The sequence below is a fragment of the Eleutherodactylus coqui genome, chromosome 4, assembly GCF_035609145.1.
Source record: "Eleutherodactylus coqui strain aEleCoq1 chromosome 4, aEleCoq1.hap1, whole genome shotgun sequence".
In the NCBI taxonomy this organism is placed as follows: Eukaryota; Metazoa; Chordata; class Amphibia; order Anura; family Eleutherodactylidae; genus Eleutherodactylus; species Eleutherodactylus coqui.
This window is the reverse complement of record NC_089840.1, coordinates 200,064,338-200,079,853: the sequence shown is the minus strand read 5'-3', so window position 1 is coordinate 200,079,853 and position 15,516 is coordinate 200,064,338. Positions and strand designations below refer to the sequence as shown.

Here is a 15,516-nt window from a genome sequence, read left to right as displayed (position 1 = left end):
GTGATGCTGATGACAACCTGGAATAGGAATCAGGAGGTTGTGAGGTGCACTAACGATCCTCAGCAGCAGAAAGCAACATGCTTTGACAGAGAGGAACAAACAGGACCCGAAAGTGGATTTTGTAGCAGAGGAGGCCTTGAGCAAACAGGTATGTGCTGAGGAAGAGGGAGACACCTGTGGGGTGATAGGGGCAGAGGAAGGCTCCAGAAGAATAGAGTGTTGGAGGAGGATACTTGCCCCGCCAGAGAAAAGACTTACCTTTCTGTCGAAAAGAGTCCAACTTCAGATTTACAGCCGTGTACCCTCCACCTCTCGTCTGCCTTTGAGGAAGCAAGTGCTTCAATGTAGGAGTCACTATGGCTGGTGGAAGAGGTTAAACTAATACTGACCGTGCCTCCTTGTCTTCTGAGGGTTTGGCTGTGATCAGGGGGAGTCTAGTGCCAGCCCTGAAGTCCTCCGATCAGGGGGGTCCAAAAACTACAGAAGGAAGTAGTCTGCTTCCTGTGGACAATAAGCTAAAACTGGCTAGCTTGGTGTCAGTAGGAGGAGCTAATACTTTCTTTGCTTAGTGTCCACCTCCTAGTGGCAGTAACTATAACTATGGTCCTAGGCTGCGTCCTCCCATGCAATGGACGAGAAACAATTTATTGTTGGAACATTTATTTTTTTATAAAATGTTAAAGCCATTTACTAAAAGTTTACACTAATGGCACTACCACTGAAATTGACTGACACACACACACGCACACGCACACGCACGCACACGCACGCGCACGCACGCTCCCCCACCAACGTCACTTTTCTTACCTGCAGTGCAAGAGAAGTTGAGGTTTTATGGTTTCGGACCCAGCACTCTGTCAGCCTGTCCACGTTTCCAGAAGAAACATAGCACAAGCAAGCCTGAGAGGACATCTTGCCTTCTCCTTCGGATTCCAAGCGGTTTCCAAGAGTATCTAAAGGCAAAGTACTTGTACGGTTAACAAATTTGCACAAATTCCAATACTCAAATCATATCTCACATTTTCTCTATCACCTATAATTGCAGCCTGCAGTTGGATCTCTACCAGTCAGCTACTTACTCCCCCCCCCATCCTGAGGATAGGGGATAAGGTTTAACATTCAGCGCAACTACTTGATCTGCAGGCAACGCAATAAAAGCAGTAGAATATTTCTTTGTGCTTACCACAAAGCTCAGCATATTCCTCTGGTTTGGAATATGTAAGCAGTAATGCTAATGCTTCTTTCCAGCTCTGCAAGTTACAGTTGAGAACCACATCCCTCCACTTGTGCTGGACTATTGAAGAGAGGAGCTGCAAACAGGACAACAATAATTACAGTAAGTGAACCTTTACAAATTAGGTATTACTGTTGCAATTAAAATTATTCAAAACCCACTGGAAATTAGGTTTATTTGCTAAACTTACAAACTTTCAGTTGTTTGCAAAAAACAAAAACTATTTTAAACAGCTCAATACAACTAAGGCCCCATTCACATTTGTGTTTGGGCTCGGTTAGGGCTTTCCGTCTCTTTGGTCCTTTTTTTGGAACAGAGAAAATTAAGTTTAAATTCATTTTAACAAATAAGTTTTTTCCCATTGAAATCAATGATGGAAAAAAAATGAATGTTTCAGTTTGAATCTGTTCCATTTGTTTTTTTAAACAGGACCAAAGAGCCATTGGAGATACCAGTTGGTAAAAAGAATGAAGCCTTTGTTCAAGAAAGGTACATTCCTGTCACCAAGTACTCTAGTATGGCTGCAAAGTCAAATCAGGGTGCTAGCCCTGGTATGCCCCTAGGTCCGAGCTCTGTGGTGGGTCTGGTGCAGTGGACTGAGGAAGATAGTGTTAATGCAGCCACAAACTCCCTACCAGCTTGTACTAGTAGTAAGAACGGCGGAGTTAAGGAGGCAGAGAAGGTTTCAGTCAATGTAAAAAGCAGAATAAAGGGTCACAATCCATTGGGAGCTTTTGGCGCTGCTGGTCACCACCCAGTTTGGGGTTGGGGCAATTCAGTGCAGGGTTGCATCTCTGGCGGCTTGGTTGACCTGCCCATGTCCCTGAAACGCCTGTGATGTGTAGAGGCAACGCAGTGGGTGGTGGCCAGGCCTGCCGATCTTCCTACCCCTCCTGAGTGTCCTGCTGTTGCTATGAAGGAGGTCAGAGGAACTACAAATCCTACAGTGGCTGAAGCGGGCAGAGCTACAGACGCTAAAGCAGATAGTGTAAAAAATGCTACAGGACTTGGTTGAGGTGTTGTTGGTGTGCGTCTCCAGCCTTAGTCAGCTGAAGACGCCCTTGGCTTGCCCTCTGGGAGTGGTAACATTAAATAAATTAAAGATAAAACAGGTCCTGGTCCAGCAAGTGATGGAAACGGTATGACCCCTGCTGTCCCTCTTGTTTCCACAGGGAGTCCTGGAACCCCAAATGCCCACTTTCCTCCCAGCTGCATGGTTTTGGGACAGAAGATAAGGTGCTGCATGCAGCCAGATCTTCTTGGCTGCACTGAAGCAGACAATAGATTTGGCAACTGTACAAAAGGCAAAGAGGGAGGGGAGGTCTGGTCCATCTTTGTGGTCTCTTCCGGCCGAGCCATGCAGCGGAGTGGCTGTCCTTTTTACTGCAGAGGTTGAATGCCAACAGATTGAGTTAGACATAGGGAGGTGACTGATCCTAGATATCCTCATGAAAGGACAAGAGCTTCAGCTATTTAGTATCTGCGGTCCCCAAAGCAAGCGAGACAAGAAGGATCTTTATTCTCACCAGCCGTCAGGTGATCTTTGGGGGTCACTTTAACAGTCATGAGAACTGGTGACAGGGGAGGCTTCCAAGATAGGCTGGCTTACAATAGTGTCACACTTAATAGCACAGCTAGTCTTGTGGATGTGCACATTCAGCACACCCCAGACCAGAAAAAGGAGCTTTAGGTCTGAGATAGAGTGGTGATGATATGGCTTCCTCTTTCAAAAATAACTCATGTCCATTGTTGAGGTGAAATTTTCCAACCACTGACCGGTTTTGTTTTCTATTAATGTTGCAGAGACCCCCCCCCCGAATATGTAGAGGCCTATGGAGGCTGAATTTGTGACTTCTGTTGGAATCAAAGATAAGATGGTCCATAGAGGATTTTCGGCAGAGCCAGGTATCATTACTGGATCTTTGTAGCAGTAAGTCGGTATTGTGAGAGGTTCAAGACCAGGGTTGTAAAATTCTTCTGCCAGCTTCCCTTTCTAGCCTTAAAGGGGTTGTCCCGCGAAACAAAGTGGGGGTAAGCACTTCTGTATGGCCATATTAATGCACTTTGTAATGTACATTGTGCATTAATTATGAGCCATACAGAAGTTATTCACTTACCTGTTCCGTTGCTGGCGTCCCCGTCTCCATGGTGCCGTCTAATCTTTAGCGTCTAATCGCCCGATTAGACGCGCTTGCGCAGTCCGGTCTTCTCCTTTGCTGAATGGGGCCGCTCGTGCCGGAGAGCGGCTCCTCGTAGCTCCGCCCCGTCACGTGTGCCGATTCCAGCCAATCAGGAGGCTGGAATCGGCAATGGACCGCACAGAAGCCCTGCGGTCCACCGAGGGTGAAGATCCCGGCGGCCATCTTCACAAGGTAAGTATGAAGACGCCGGACCGCGGGGATTCGGGTAAGTACTATCTGTTTTTGTTTTTTTTATCCCTGCATCAGGTTTGTCTCGCGCCGAACGGGGGGGGGGGGGGGGGGCTATTGAAAAAAAAAAAAAAAACCTGTTTCGGCGCAGGACAACCCCTTTAAGATTCTGAGCAGGTACCACCTGTATCAAGGCCTGAGGAGGAAACTCATCCTCATGGCTACCTCCAGTCAAAACGAGATGTTTATCTCCAGAGTGAAACCTTTACTTAAAAGGGTGCCAGTATACTAGGCATGCATCAGTGGGCAGTACCACTCACCCAACATTTACATGAAACTGCAAAATGTGAGATAATTGTAAAGTCGTCACAGGACTGATTTACTTGCACCTTCTGAGAAAGAAGAATCTCGATTAGGATGAGATGTCTGTTTTCCTGGCCAAAACTGTTCTTGAGTCAGGGGATGACATAGCTCTTAAAATTTTTTGACAGAAGAGATCAGGGAAGAGGAAGTTAGACTGGCGATGAATGGGCTTCGGCTCAAAAAGTCACCAGGTGTAGATGGCTTAACGCCTAGGTATTAGAAGACCTTTAAAAGGACATTTTGAGTCCCCTCTTGACTTAGGTATTCAATAACGGTCTTTCTTTGAGCACTCTGTCAAAGTCAATGAGGAGGTCAGCATTGATCCCTTCTGCCATAGGGTAGAGATCAGAGTTGTATTGAGAACTGGCAACCCATAGCACGTCTCAATACAGACAAAGAAAGACCTGTTCTTCTTAATGTTGTAGGTTGAACCTAATTAGGAGAGAATGTCATGTACCGCATAAAAAGGCTGGGGGGGGGGGGGTATCTATAGTCAACATATGGCAAGAAAGGGCTCCTCTGAGAGTATTCTCCTGTTGGGGATGGTTCCGCTCTTTCTTCCAGGAATGGGAGACAGCAGGGCAAATGAAGGATTGCCACACGGGCATCATCCGGCTTATGCTACCATAGTTCTGGAGAGGATACGTCAAGCATATTTCTGTCAAGAAAGCACCTTGACAAAAGGGTCCTGTTGACCAACTTCCAGAATCCCTAGGTGCTCATGGACTGCCTAATGACAGACCTGTGGGTAGGGTTGGGTTTGTTGAATTCTGACAGGATCCTTTGGACTTTTAGGATTGGCTTGGTGCCGTTTCCACAGGAGACTGTATGTAATTGGTAATTTGAAGTAAAGGCACACTGATTGCAACTGACACCTGGTCTTTTCAGTTCAATGATTATGACAAGTCCAAGTGCTAGCTACAATCAGCTTTTCTCCCGTGGGGAGCTTTAGGGCTCAGGCCCGTGTTTTCACCATGTATTATGCGTGCATTGCATGGACGCGTGATACACGGTGAATGGAGTCAATGAAAGTCCATGAACCTTCATTGATCCATGCACACCGGCGTGGAGACACTGCGTACCGATACGTAAGAGAAATAAATCACAGCATGCTTCGCAGTGTGATCCCCATACATTTGTATTGGCTGCGTATAATACGTTGTCCAGAACGCAACACATTGCATATGGGCAGCGGTTTCATATGCATCACGCTCTGAAGCAGAATGTAACTATATAATCCAGCAGTTAACTATTAAAATGCTCAAGCAGCTAAAGGGAACAATTCTGATCATAGTACAGAATGTAACAGATCTTTACCAATCACATAGTGCGTCCTCGCCATTTGCTTAGTCCAGGAAGCAGAAGACGACAATGAGCTATGCAAATAGCATGAAGCGCTGAGCTTTTGTTTGGTGTCTGTATCATCTGCACATGTGTTTTCATACATTTCATACTTTAGCATCATGTATGCACACAAGACAGCAGCAACGGAGATCCAATTCCTGAAGTAGAAATACCTGTTTCTGTGAACAGCAGTGGCCGATTGGTTATGTATAAAAGCTCTCAGGCTTTGCAGCACTCGATAAGACAAGCTAATGTTAACGGTTCATTATGGAAATGTGTCTTCTGTAATAAGAAGATATTGTCTCCTTACCGTAGTGATTTTATTTTTCTGGCGAGCAAAGTACCATTGTTGGGTCTCTCTTAACAAGTCTTCCCCTCCGGCATTAGCCAATATAATGGCATCAGCATAACGACCATCCTTCAAGCACAAGTCCACAGCCGCTTCAAAGTTTCCCAATAACAGCGCCTGGCTTATCAGGCCATCCGTGTCTGAAAGAGTAACAAAGACTGTAATGCAAGATGTAAACAAAAACAGGAATGAAACGTAATAAATGAAGAAAGATGTATGCAGGCTTATACAGCAGCAGCTACTTAGGAGACAAGAGCAGGCGGAGGCAGGAGCATTAATTCTCATGAGTGCAGCAGATTCAGTCAGGACCTCGCTCTACTCTTTACAGTGGGCCATTAGAAAAATGGAAACTATATACAGAAATGTACATACACACATAATGCGCACTGGTGCTACATCTTTTTAACCCCTACTCAACTTTTGATCCCTTATGAACCCACATACATTGCTTTGTGAAACGGGTAGGAATTGATTGCTGTTGGTTAGTCCTAGTATTTAATAACTTTGTTGGTAGAATGTCCTTCTTAGGGCTACTTAATTAGGGTTAGTACCGACATGGGGTTGCCTTTTTCAGTGTGGCTATACCGCGATTAGGCAAAAACCAGCAATGACATCACCCACTCGTGCGCTCATTCAAATGAGAATCGCCCGGTTTTAAAGGGGCATTGGTTGCAATGGTAATGTTTCTCTGGCCTTCCAAAAATGTACCACTCGCCGTTCTCAGGAATCCAGCAGAATTCTGAATTTAGCTTACTGTGTGGACATAATAAACTAAAAGTCAGTACAAGATAAAACATAGAATTTACAATAGTTACCCAAACAGCGACAACAAAAATAAGTGCAATCCTGAAGCCTAACCTGAGCCCAGTCCTTAAAAAGAGATAGGAATAGAAGTAGATATAGAAACGTTTAATTTTGCTAGACAAGCCCTTTAAAGCTACATCCAGAAAGTGAAAACCATGTTTTTTTCTTTGTGGATTCTGCCTCAAAATCTACAAAATGAGCCATAGATCTACACTTCATTTCACTGCAGATCAGATGTTGATTAAGCCTCTTTTCAAATCAACATGTGGAACAAATTCCTACTAAAAGCACTAGGACACGTGGATTTGCAGGATTTGATGCGGCTTCCACTTAAAACTAACCATGTGAACATATCCTAAGGGGTTAAGATCTGTCATAACCCTGGTGCAAAACATTTACATTTGCACATACCTGATGTTACAGGGATATCAAACTTGGTCTCCTGAGGAGGTAGATTAAAAAACTCCATGGAGGAGGAAGAGGATGCAGTTTGCCCAGTAAAGCTACTTGATGCCTTTAAAGAAAGAAAAAAAAATATCAGACAATATTACCATGTATGCATAAGACCAAAACTAGGCTATATTAAAGAAGCATTAAGGCCCGCTGCACATGGGCAGGTCCGATTCCACATGCGGAATCCGGCCCTGGCAGCAGTGGCATCGGTGTGTACCTGCCTTTTTGTATCTTCTCTATACTGCGGATGGTCCGCACGGCTCGCCGTCACACATGCGCAATCCAGATGATTTTTTGAAACTCCTGCTTTTCCCGCATCAGCTGTGAACTTTCCGCAATGTTAATTGTGGAAGGGCTGTGGATCGGGCGGCTTCCACTGTACTCAAGATTGCATTAAGCGGTGAGACAATTTTTATCAAGTGGCAGACGGTACAATGCCTCTGCAGCGCCACCTATTTCAAAGCAGCTTTACTACTGGTCAATATCTCACCTTTTTACAGGCCTTGAAACATGACTGGGAAGATTAGCCAAAGGCAGAGCCTAAGGCCGGGTTCACATGGCCATATGCGTAAAACCATGTGCGAGTCACGCAGCATTTTCCCGCTGTAGATCCGGTGGTGAGCCGGCCTATCACCGCGTATGGCAGAGATATTATACCGCATCTCACGAATGCTGTTGTGTGCAGTCTTCCTGTTTTTTTTATTCTTTTGCTTAAATTTTCCATGCTGTCTTTTTGTAATGGTGTGTATATAGGTGTATATAATATACTTACGTATGGGCGGTGTGGATTATGTGCCATAGAGAACAATGGGCTCTCTGGCGCGTAATACATGGCAAATCAGAACATGTTGCACTTGCGTATTACGCAATCCTTACACGCAAATGTGAGGGGAACTGCGTAAGGCAATGTATTCGATTGCCTGCAAATCACCGCATATTGCACACGCAATACACAGTAATCTTACTCTCGTGTGAGCCCAGCCTGACTGTTTCTGGGTTTTTGCCCCTAGTCAGTGTACAGCAGGTTTCTGGTTGGGAGGGTGACAGGCCGATGACGCAAGTCTGGAGGGTCCAGTTTCTCTACTTCTGCAGTAAAAACATGTTACCTGGCTAGACACGGACTGGATACTCTGGGCAAGATCCTCGCCTTCTGACGGGCTCTTATTCTGCAAAGCATCCCCCAAAGCAATGGCGATCTGATGACCAAAAAAAGCAGCATTTCATGCCTCAGCACAGGAGGGAGATTTAAACTCATGCAATGATTGTATACAAATATTGCTGTTGAGTAAAGTACATAAGAAACAAGATAATAAAAGTATGTAACTGAAATGGTTTGGAAGTCAGAAGTAATTGTGAACAGAGTGAAACGTTGCTGAATGTCACAGATAGAAGAAGGCAAATCTAAATCTTCATTCAATGTCCTTTAAACATCTTGCAGTACTTGTCCTGTTTGCACCCTTCCTACGCTGCTGTGGGGGTCTGGATAGTGTGGGCTGCCAGGTGTAATATAATAGTGATGATACAACGTTTCGGAGTACATCAACACAAAACATTTTACGCAAAGTAAAATTCACAATGATTTAGCAGCAAAATCTACAGATTTCCTCCTACTCATTTAAATGGGTGAAGTCCACAGCATACATTGACATGTTGCGAGTTTATAATCCACACCGCAGGTCAATTTACAAAGTGGACTTCTCTGCGGTATGTACACAAGATTCCCATCTCGCACTTTTATGGCATTTCTACCCATCGCAAGACTTGACCTCCTCAGCCTGGCAGTCTGCAGTGGCCGGGAGTACGTAATTAGCTGAATGGGCTGCCTTACTCTGCATAACGCTCGCAGCAGTTCTAGACGTAGCACAGTGAGCTAGGCCTTTTTCATAAGTCCCATAGAAACTACATTTCCATACCTCTCATTCACTTCTATGGAAACAGCCCAAAAGTCCATTCAGGTGTTTCCATGCTCCCAGCCACTATGTACAGTGAGGTATTGCCCTCTAATATAATGTAAGGAGTATCCCTTTAAATCTCAACTACTTGGCCTATTTTTTGGCCTAATTATTAGGAAATTATAGTACCAGTGTTTCTGGTGGCGCAATGCTCCACACAGCTGTGCTACATGCATGTCTCACTCACACACACAGTTTGTCCGATACAACAGGGATCAGAAGCAGCATAGCACTAGAGATGAAGGAACTGTAATGATGTCACTGTCATGCTCCGCCCCTGATCACATGATGGTGACGATCATCCCGAGTGAATGGCTTACATGCTCCGCCCCTGATCAAATGAGGGCGACATCATTATAGAGCCTTCATCGCCAGTGTGGGAATTACATGGTCCACCTCTTATCATATGATAGGGATGTCGAAGTTCCTGCATTCTTGTGCAGATTACAATCGAACTTAAAAAAAAAACAAAAAAAAAAAAACGCCTGCAGCCTCGGTTGCTATGGAACATTAACGAACACCTAGCCGGACAGCAGTCATGTGCTTACAAGACCGTCATGTAATTGGGGGCGGAGCATGTAAGTCACTCACAAACCCACTCATGCACGCACAGACGGACAGGTCGTTGTTAGTAGTTTGATCATTTTTTCTACACACAAATTCATGGTGGACAATATGCCCCAAATACGCCATGTGTGGATAACTTGTTGCACTCCCGCTTAAAAGGGCTTGTCCAAGAAAAAAAAAACAAAACACAACAAAAAAAATTTAATAAAATGTTCTCCATGCAACAACATAACAGCCAACACTCGCCTCTCCCAGCTCCCTGCATCTCCTGTGCCAGTGCTTGCTCCTCCGTGCCTGGTGTTTTACAGGCTACAGTCAGCCTGTGTACGGGAGGTCACAGACGGCTGCAGCCAATGGCATGGTCTGCATGTAAACACTCAAGGCAAGTTCTATGTCTTAGGACATGTCAATCCATGTGAAATGTGCTGTGTCCATGTATATTGGACAGCCCATGGTCCGGTGTCCATATGTTGTCCAACACTAGTTGCACCTGTGTCGGGATTATGGCTCGTGAGCGTCTACTCAAATGGTCCAAGACTATGATGCAGACTGCCAAAGTAATACACCATGCTGCTTTGCACAGAAACACTTTCCACTGCTGCAACTACAAAGTGCTTTACAGCATTCCTACTCACACATCAGGCTTCTATGCATGGCTCCTTAGCCATGAAAATCCAATTGAAGAACTTCCTAACAAGCGATTCTCACGCCGATGTTGTCTCCAGAAGCAGCCTGTTCAATTATATTAAAATATATGGCCTACTGCTTTTATGCATATGTAGTTAACTAATGCAGTACTGTCGGAGCAGAATGACGACGGCCTGCCGTGTTAGACAGGTGGTATTCTATGACAAATATTAGTAGTAGAATGAGCTTTACCCTGTCAATTCTTGTTTACATTATGCACCCATTAGCAAGGTCTTTGGCTGAAATGGACAAACCCACTAGTTGGTAGGGCCGCCCATAAACACTACATGGCCATCCCGTAGGACTCGTCAACTGGATGTATTTGTACAAAGACCCACTCCAGCGAGTTGTGATTTTTTTCCCCCCAATTCGTTATGCAAATAGCCCCACGGTATATACAAGCTGGTTACTATTATCTTGGTTAGTTATTCCGCTCTATCTGAAAATTCCTAGAGTCTTCTTCTTCAGGTGGGTCATGTGATCTCATTCAGATCATCTGAGAATTACTTGGCTTTATATTCTCTGAAGAAGTCAGTTTTTCAAATCAGTATACTTCTTGTGCAATGATATTACATGGACTCTACCACACAAGCTCTTCATAGGAGGGGGTGAAGCTCCCATTGCAGTTATACTGCTGATGATTAGAGGCTGCTATCACACGGTTATGATAAAGGAGATCAGAGCTCATCCTCCCGATTGTATAATTATAGTCTGCAGCTTATTTAGGGGACTGAAGAATACAGAGGGTAATGGCAGTGTCCTCCCAGTAGGCAGAGATGGTACTTGTTCTAGGTGGTCATGTGATGCTGTGTTGATGCATAATGGGAGTGTTAGAGCGAAGAGGAGGTGAGAAGGTAGAAATCTCAGCATCAAGAAGCTGCGCCAAAAAGTTACAATGGAGAGCATAACAATCCAGCCATCTAATATGCTATATACACAGGAGACGTCCAGAGTGTAACAGTTAATCAGTTGAGGGATGCACAGAGAGAAAAATGTGTTTTCAGTGGCGTGACCCTTTAGATAATAAGTGGATTAAGAATATATGTATAGGAGCACACAAAGTCTTATTACTTAGATGCACTCCTACTGCAGGCAGTCAGTGACAGATGACGTTATGAGGATCAGTGCAGTCCATCCAATCTCCAGGTCAGCTGCATCTAAATTCTGCTGGGCTGGATAGCATTACAAGGAAAGTGCTGTGCTGATGAATTGCTGCAGGACTATGTTTGGCGGTGTTACAGCATGTTTATATCTCTCCGCTGTGCTACAAAGCAATGGACTAATCCGTGTGTACCGGCTAAGGAATTTACGGTCTGATTTATGTCCTCTGTGGTCCCCAGCACAGTGACATGTATATCTTTGTGAGTTCACACTGTCAAGATGAAAGAATATATGTCTCTGTGGATAAAAAGCCTTAGATCCAGCACCGTCTGAATGTTTTCACTGTCACAAAATCAAAAGAAAGAGCTTTTTCAACAGTCCTAGTTTTCAAGTTACCCAGAATTTATGTGCAAGTCAGTCATTTCCTAATCTGCAGAGTAATTCTGTCCTTGAATGTCTCAAGGTAATTACAATGCCTCTAGAGCGCCATCTATTAGAAGGTAGCATTATTGCAAGTCACTGTCTCGCAGTTTTGCTACGCGTACCGGCAGTTGCATGAATAATCGCTCAAATGAGCGATTACTGTAGCTAGTCATCCCAGGTAAACACGGGACCCAACAGGGTAAGTAAGCGAGAATCAATCAGCCCGTTTACTGTGATTGGATAGAGGCGGCCGGAAGAGATCTCCGATGCGTTCCACCGCATTCAGTAAACAGCTGTCATCGCCACTCAGTTGTACCTTATTTAAAAAGCACTCTAATAGGTGGCAGCCTAGAGGCATTGTACCATTAAAGAGATTTTCTGATACTTTTGATGGCCTATCCTCCTCAGAATAGGTCATCAATAGACTGGCAGGGCTTCACCACTTGAGACTCTTACCAACCAGTTGACTTGAAGTAGGTGTGCACTGGCCAGTGGGCTGAAAATGCCAACTGCAGTGGCATGGTATGGTAGTGCAGCGCTCACTCTCTGAGGTGAATGGAAGAGCAATGCACTTCCATACCGGGCCACCAAGCTGCAGATAGCATTTTGACACTTCTGGTCATCGCACAGCTACTTTAAAATGGTCGGTGGGGGTCCCAAGTGGTGAACCCCTGCCGAACTGCTATTGAGGATTCATCCTATTCTGATGGTAGGTCTTCAGTAGTATTGGGCCAGAAAACCCTTTAGGCCAGGTTCAGACTAGCATATTACAGCTGCATTTCTGCGTCTGTAATGCAGACGTGTGTCCTGGCCCGAACGTGAGGTTTACTTAGCCTAACTGAAAACCCAATAGTCATTTCCCCAAGATATAATGGACTACTAGCGGGAAACAAGAAAAGGTTGGGGGGGAGGGGAACGTTACATCAGCAGCATTTTACCATGCATGCGGCCTTTTCTCAGCTGCAGGGAAAAGTTACAATGGAGCTCTGAACAATTCAGTGAATCAGCCATCTAATATGTATGCTGGGTGGGTGGCCAGTGTCCTCATTCGCCCTCAATGGCTAATGTTGGACAGCAAAGACAACTTGAGCTTTTAGAGGGCTAGTCTGGTAAATAAATAAATAAAATTAATTAATTTCATTCATTTCGTAACTAGTCCCCAGTATATGTAAGCCGGCTAGTATTACATTGGTTAGTTACTCTATCAGTAATTAGTTACTACTTCCTGGAGTTCTTCTCTTCTGTAGGGTCATGTGATCTCATTCTGACCACCTGAGAATTACTTGGCTTTATATTCTCTCAAGAAGTCAGTATTTCAGTCAGCGTAATTCCTGAGTGATATTACAGTGACTCCATCATACAAGCTCTTCATAGGAGGAGACAGAGACTCCTATAACAGTTACTACTGGTGATTAAAGGTTCAGGTCACACAGTTATAATGAAAGATATCAGAGCTCATCCTCCTGACTGTATAATTATGGTCTGTAGTTTATTAACGTGAATATAAAATACAGAAGGTAATGGCAGTGTCCTACCAGCAGGCAGAGATGGTAATGGCAGTAGCTGGTTATGGGATACTGTGGTAATGCATTATGGGAGTGTTGGAGCGTAGAGTAAGTAAGCAGGTAGATATCTCAGCATCAAGATGGTGCCTGATAATTATCAGGCAGGAGGCAGCACTGCAGGAAAAGGACTGCAATATCCATAGGACAGGCAATGAGGTGATGGGAAATGTGTTTGCACCAGAGTGGCCCTTTCAGTTTGTAATACACATTCATTAAATGACCCCCGAGGATCTAATGCATGTGTGCGGCAGCAAGACTGTATCTCAACATGTGCAGTTGGAGAAAGGAAGCATCAGGCATTTTTGGGTTTTAACAAGCCAGATTCTTTGCTATACAACGTACGGCAATGCTTATTTCCTTTGCCAACAGCCATCGACCTCCCTCTCTCCAAGACCAAAAACATTCAAACACTAAGTCTTATCATGGTCTCTACAATTCAATCATCAGAACAGGGGTGCACAACTTTTTCTGGTCCGAGGAACACATTTCCATACTGAACCACCACCGAAGGCCGAAAGAGTATTTCCATCTGAGACACTTATGGTGCATCCCATAATAAATCAAAGTTCCCCTTTCAGGACTCCCACCTATTGTGTGTCTCTCCATTGTAGATGATGGATGTCAAGGTAACGGTCTAGAGTTTCGCAAGTCCTATAAACTACAAATGGAGAGGGCCACATGTATATACGATGCCTCTAACTCATACTCATTTCTGTAGTGCCAAAACAGTTCAAGAAACGTTATTCTCCTAATATATAGGGGACCAGACATGGCTACACAGTGCACCCTTAGTACTTGTCCTAATATATAGGGGACCAGACATGGCTACACAGTGCACCCTTAGTACTTATCCTAATATATAGGGGACCAGACATGACTACACAGTGCACCCTTAGTACTTGTCCTAATGTATAGGGGACCAGACATGGCTACACAGGGCACCCTTAGTACTTGTCCTAATATATAGGGGACCAGACATGGCTACACAGTGCACCCTTAGTACTTGTCCTAATATATAGGGCACCCACACATGGATACACAGTGCACCCTTAGTACTTGTCCTAATATATAGGGGACCAGACATGGCTACACAGGGCACCCTTAGTACTTGTCCTAATATATAGGGGCACAGACATGGCTACACAGGGCACCCTTAGTATTTGTCCTAATATATAGGGGGCCCAGACATGGCTACACAGTGCACCCCTAGTACTTGTCCTAATATATAGGGGACCCAGAGACGGCTACACAGTGCACCCTCAGTACTTGTCCTAATATATAGCTACCCAGACATGGCTACACAGTGCACCCTTAGTACTTGTCCTAATATATAGGGGACCCAGAGACGGCTACACAGTGCACCCTCAGTACTTGTCCTAATATATAGCTACCCAGACATGGCTACACAGTGCACCCTTAGTACTTGTTCTAATATATAGCTACCTAGACACAGCTACACAGTGCACCCTTAGTACTTGTCCTAATATGTAGGGGACCCAGAGACGGCTACACAGTGCACCCTTAGTACTAGTCCTAATATACAGGGGACCCAGACATGGCTACACAGTGAACCCTTAGTACTTGTCCTAATATATAGGGGACCCAGAGACGGCTACACAGTGCACCCTCAGTACTTGTCCTAATATATAGCTACCCAGACATGGCTACACAGTGCACCCTTAGTACTTGTTCTAATATATAGCTACCTAGACACAGCTACACAGTGCACCCTTAGTACTTGTCCTAATATGTAGGGGACCCAGAGACGGCTACACAGTGCACCCTTAGTACTAGTCCTAATATACAGGGGACCCAGACATGGCTACACAGTGAACCCTTAGTACTTGTCCTAATATATAGGGGACCCAGACATGACTACACAGTGCACCCTCAGTACTTGTCCTAATATATAGCTAACCAGACATGGCTACACAGTACACCCTTAGTACTTGTCCTAATATATAGGGGACCCAGACACGGCTACACAGTGCACCCTTAGTACTTGTCCTAATATATAGCTACCCAGACACAGCTACACAGTGCACCCTTAGTACTTGTCCTAATATGTAGGGGACCCAGACATGGCTACACAGTGCACCCTCAGTACTTGTCCTAATATATAGCTACCCAGACATGGCTACACAATGCACCCCTAGTACTTGTCCTAATATATAGGACCCAGACATGGCTACACAGAGCAGCCTTAGCACTTATCCATTCCTGTTGCCCTGCTATGTGCCACTCCTCTGACATGGAAACTACATGTGGGCACTCATGCATTGATATTTCTGTCTCCAGATGATTG

At 44.8% G+C, this 15,516-nt stretch overlaps 1 protein-coding gene across 6 annotated transcripts in view; it reads right to left on the bottom strand.

Annotated features, from left to right (window-relative positions):
• Window positions 1-15,516, bottom strand: part of SEC31B (SEC31 homolog B, COPII coat complex component) — an 85,596-nt gene that overhangs the window by 37,279 nt on the left and 32,801 nt on the right. For all 6 annotated transcript variants that reach the window (XM_066600542.1, XM_066600546.1, XM_066600547.1 and 3 more), the window contains exons 13-17: window positions 8,023-8,112; window positions 6,875-6,977; window positions 5,621-5,799; window positions 1,184-1,310; window positions 808-953 (exon numbers count right to left, since the gene is read on the bottom strand). In XM_066600542.1, coding sequence (XP_066456639.1) covers window positions 808-953; window positions 1,184-1,310; window positions 5,621-5,799; window positions 6,875-6,977; window positions 8,023-8,112 — 645 coding nt within the window. The remainder of the gene's footprint in view (window positions 1-807; window positions 954-1,183; window positions 1,311-5,620; window positions 5,800-6,874; window positions 6,978-8,022; window positions 8,113-15,516) is intronic.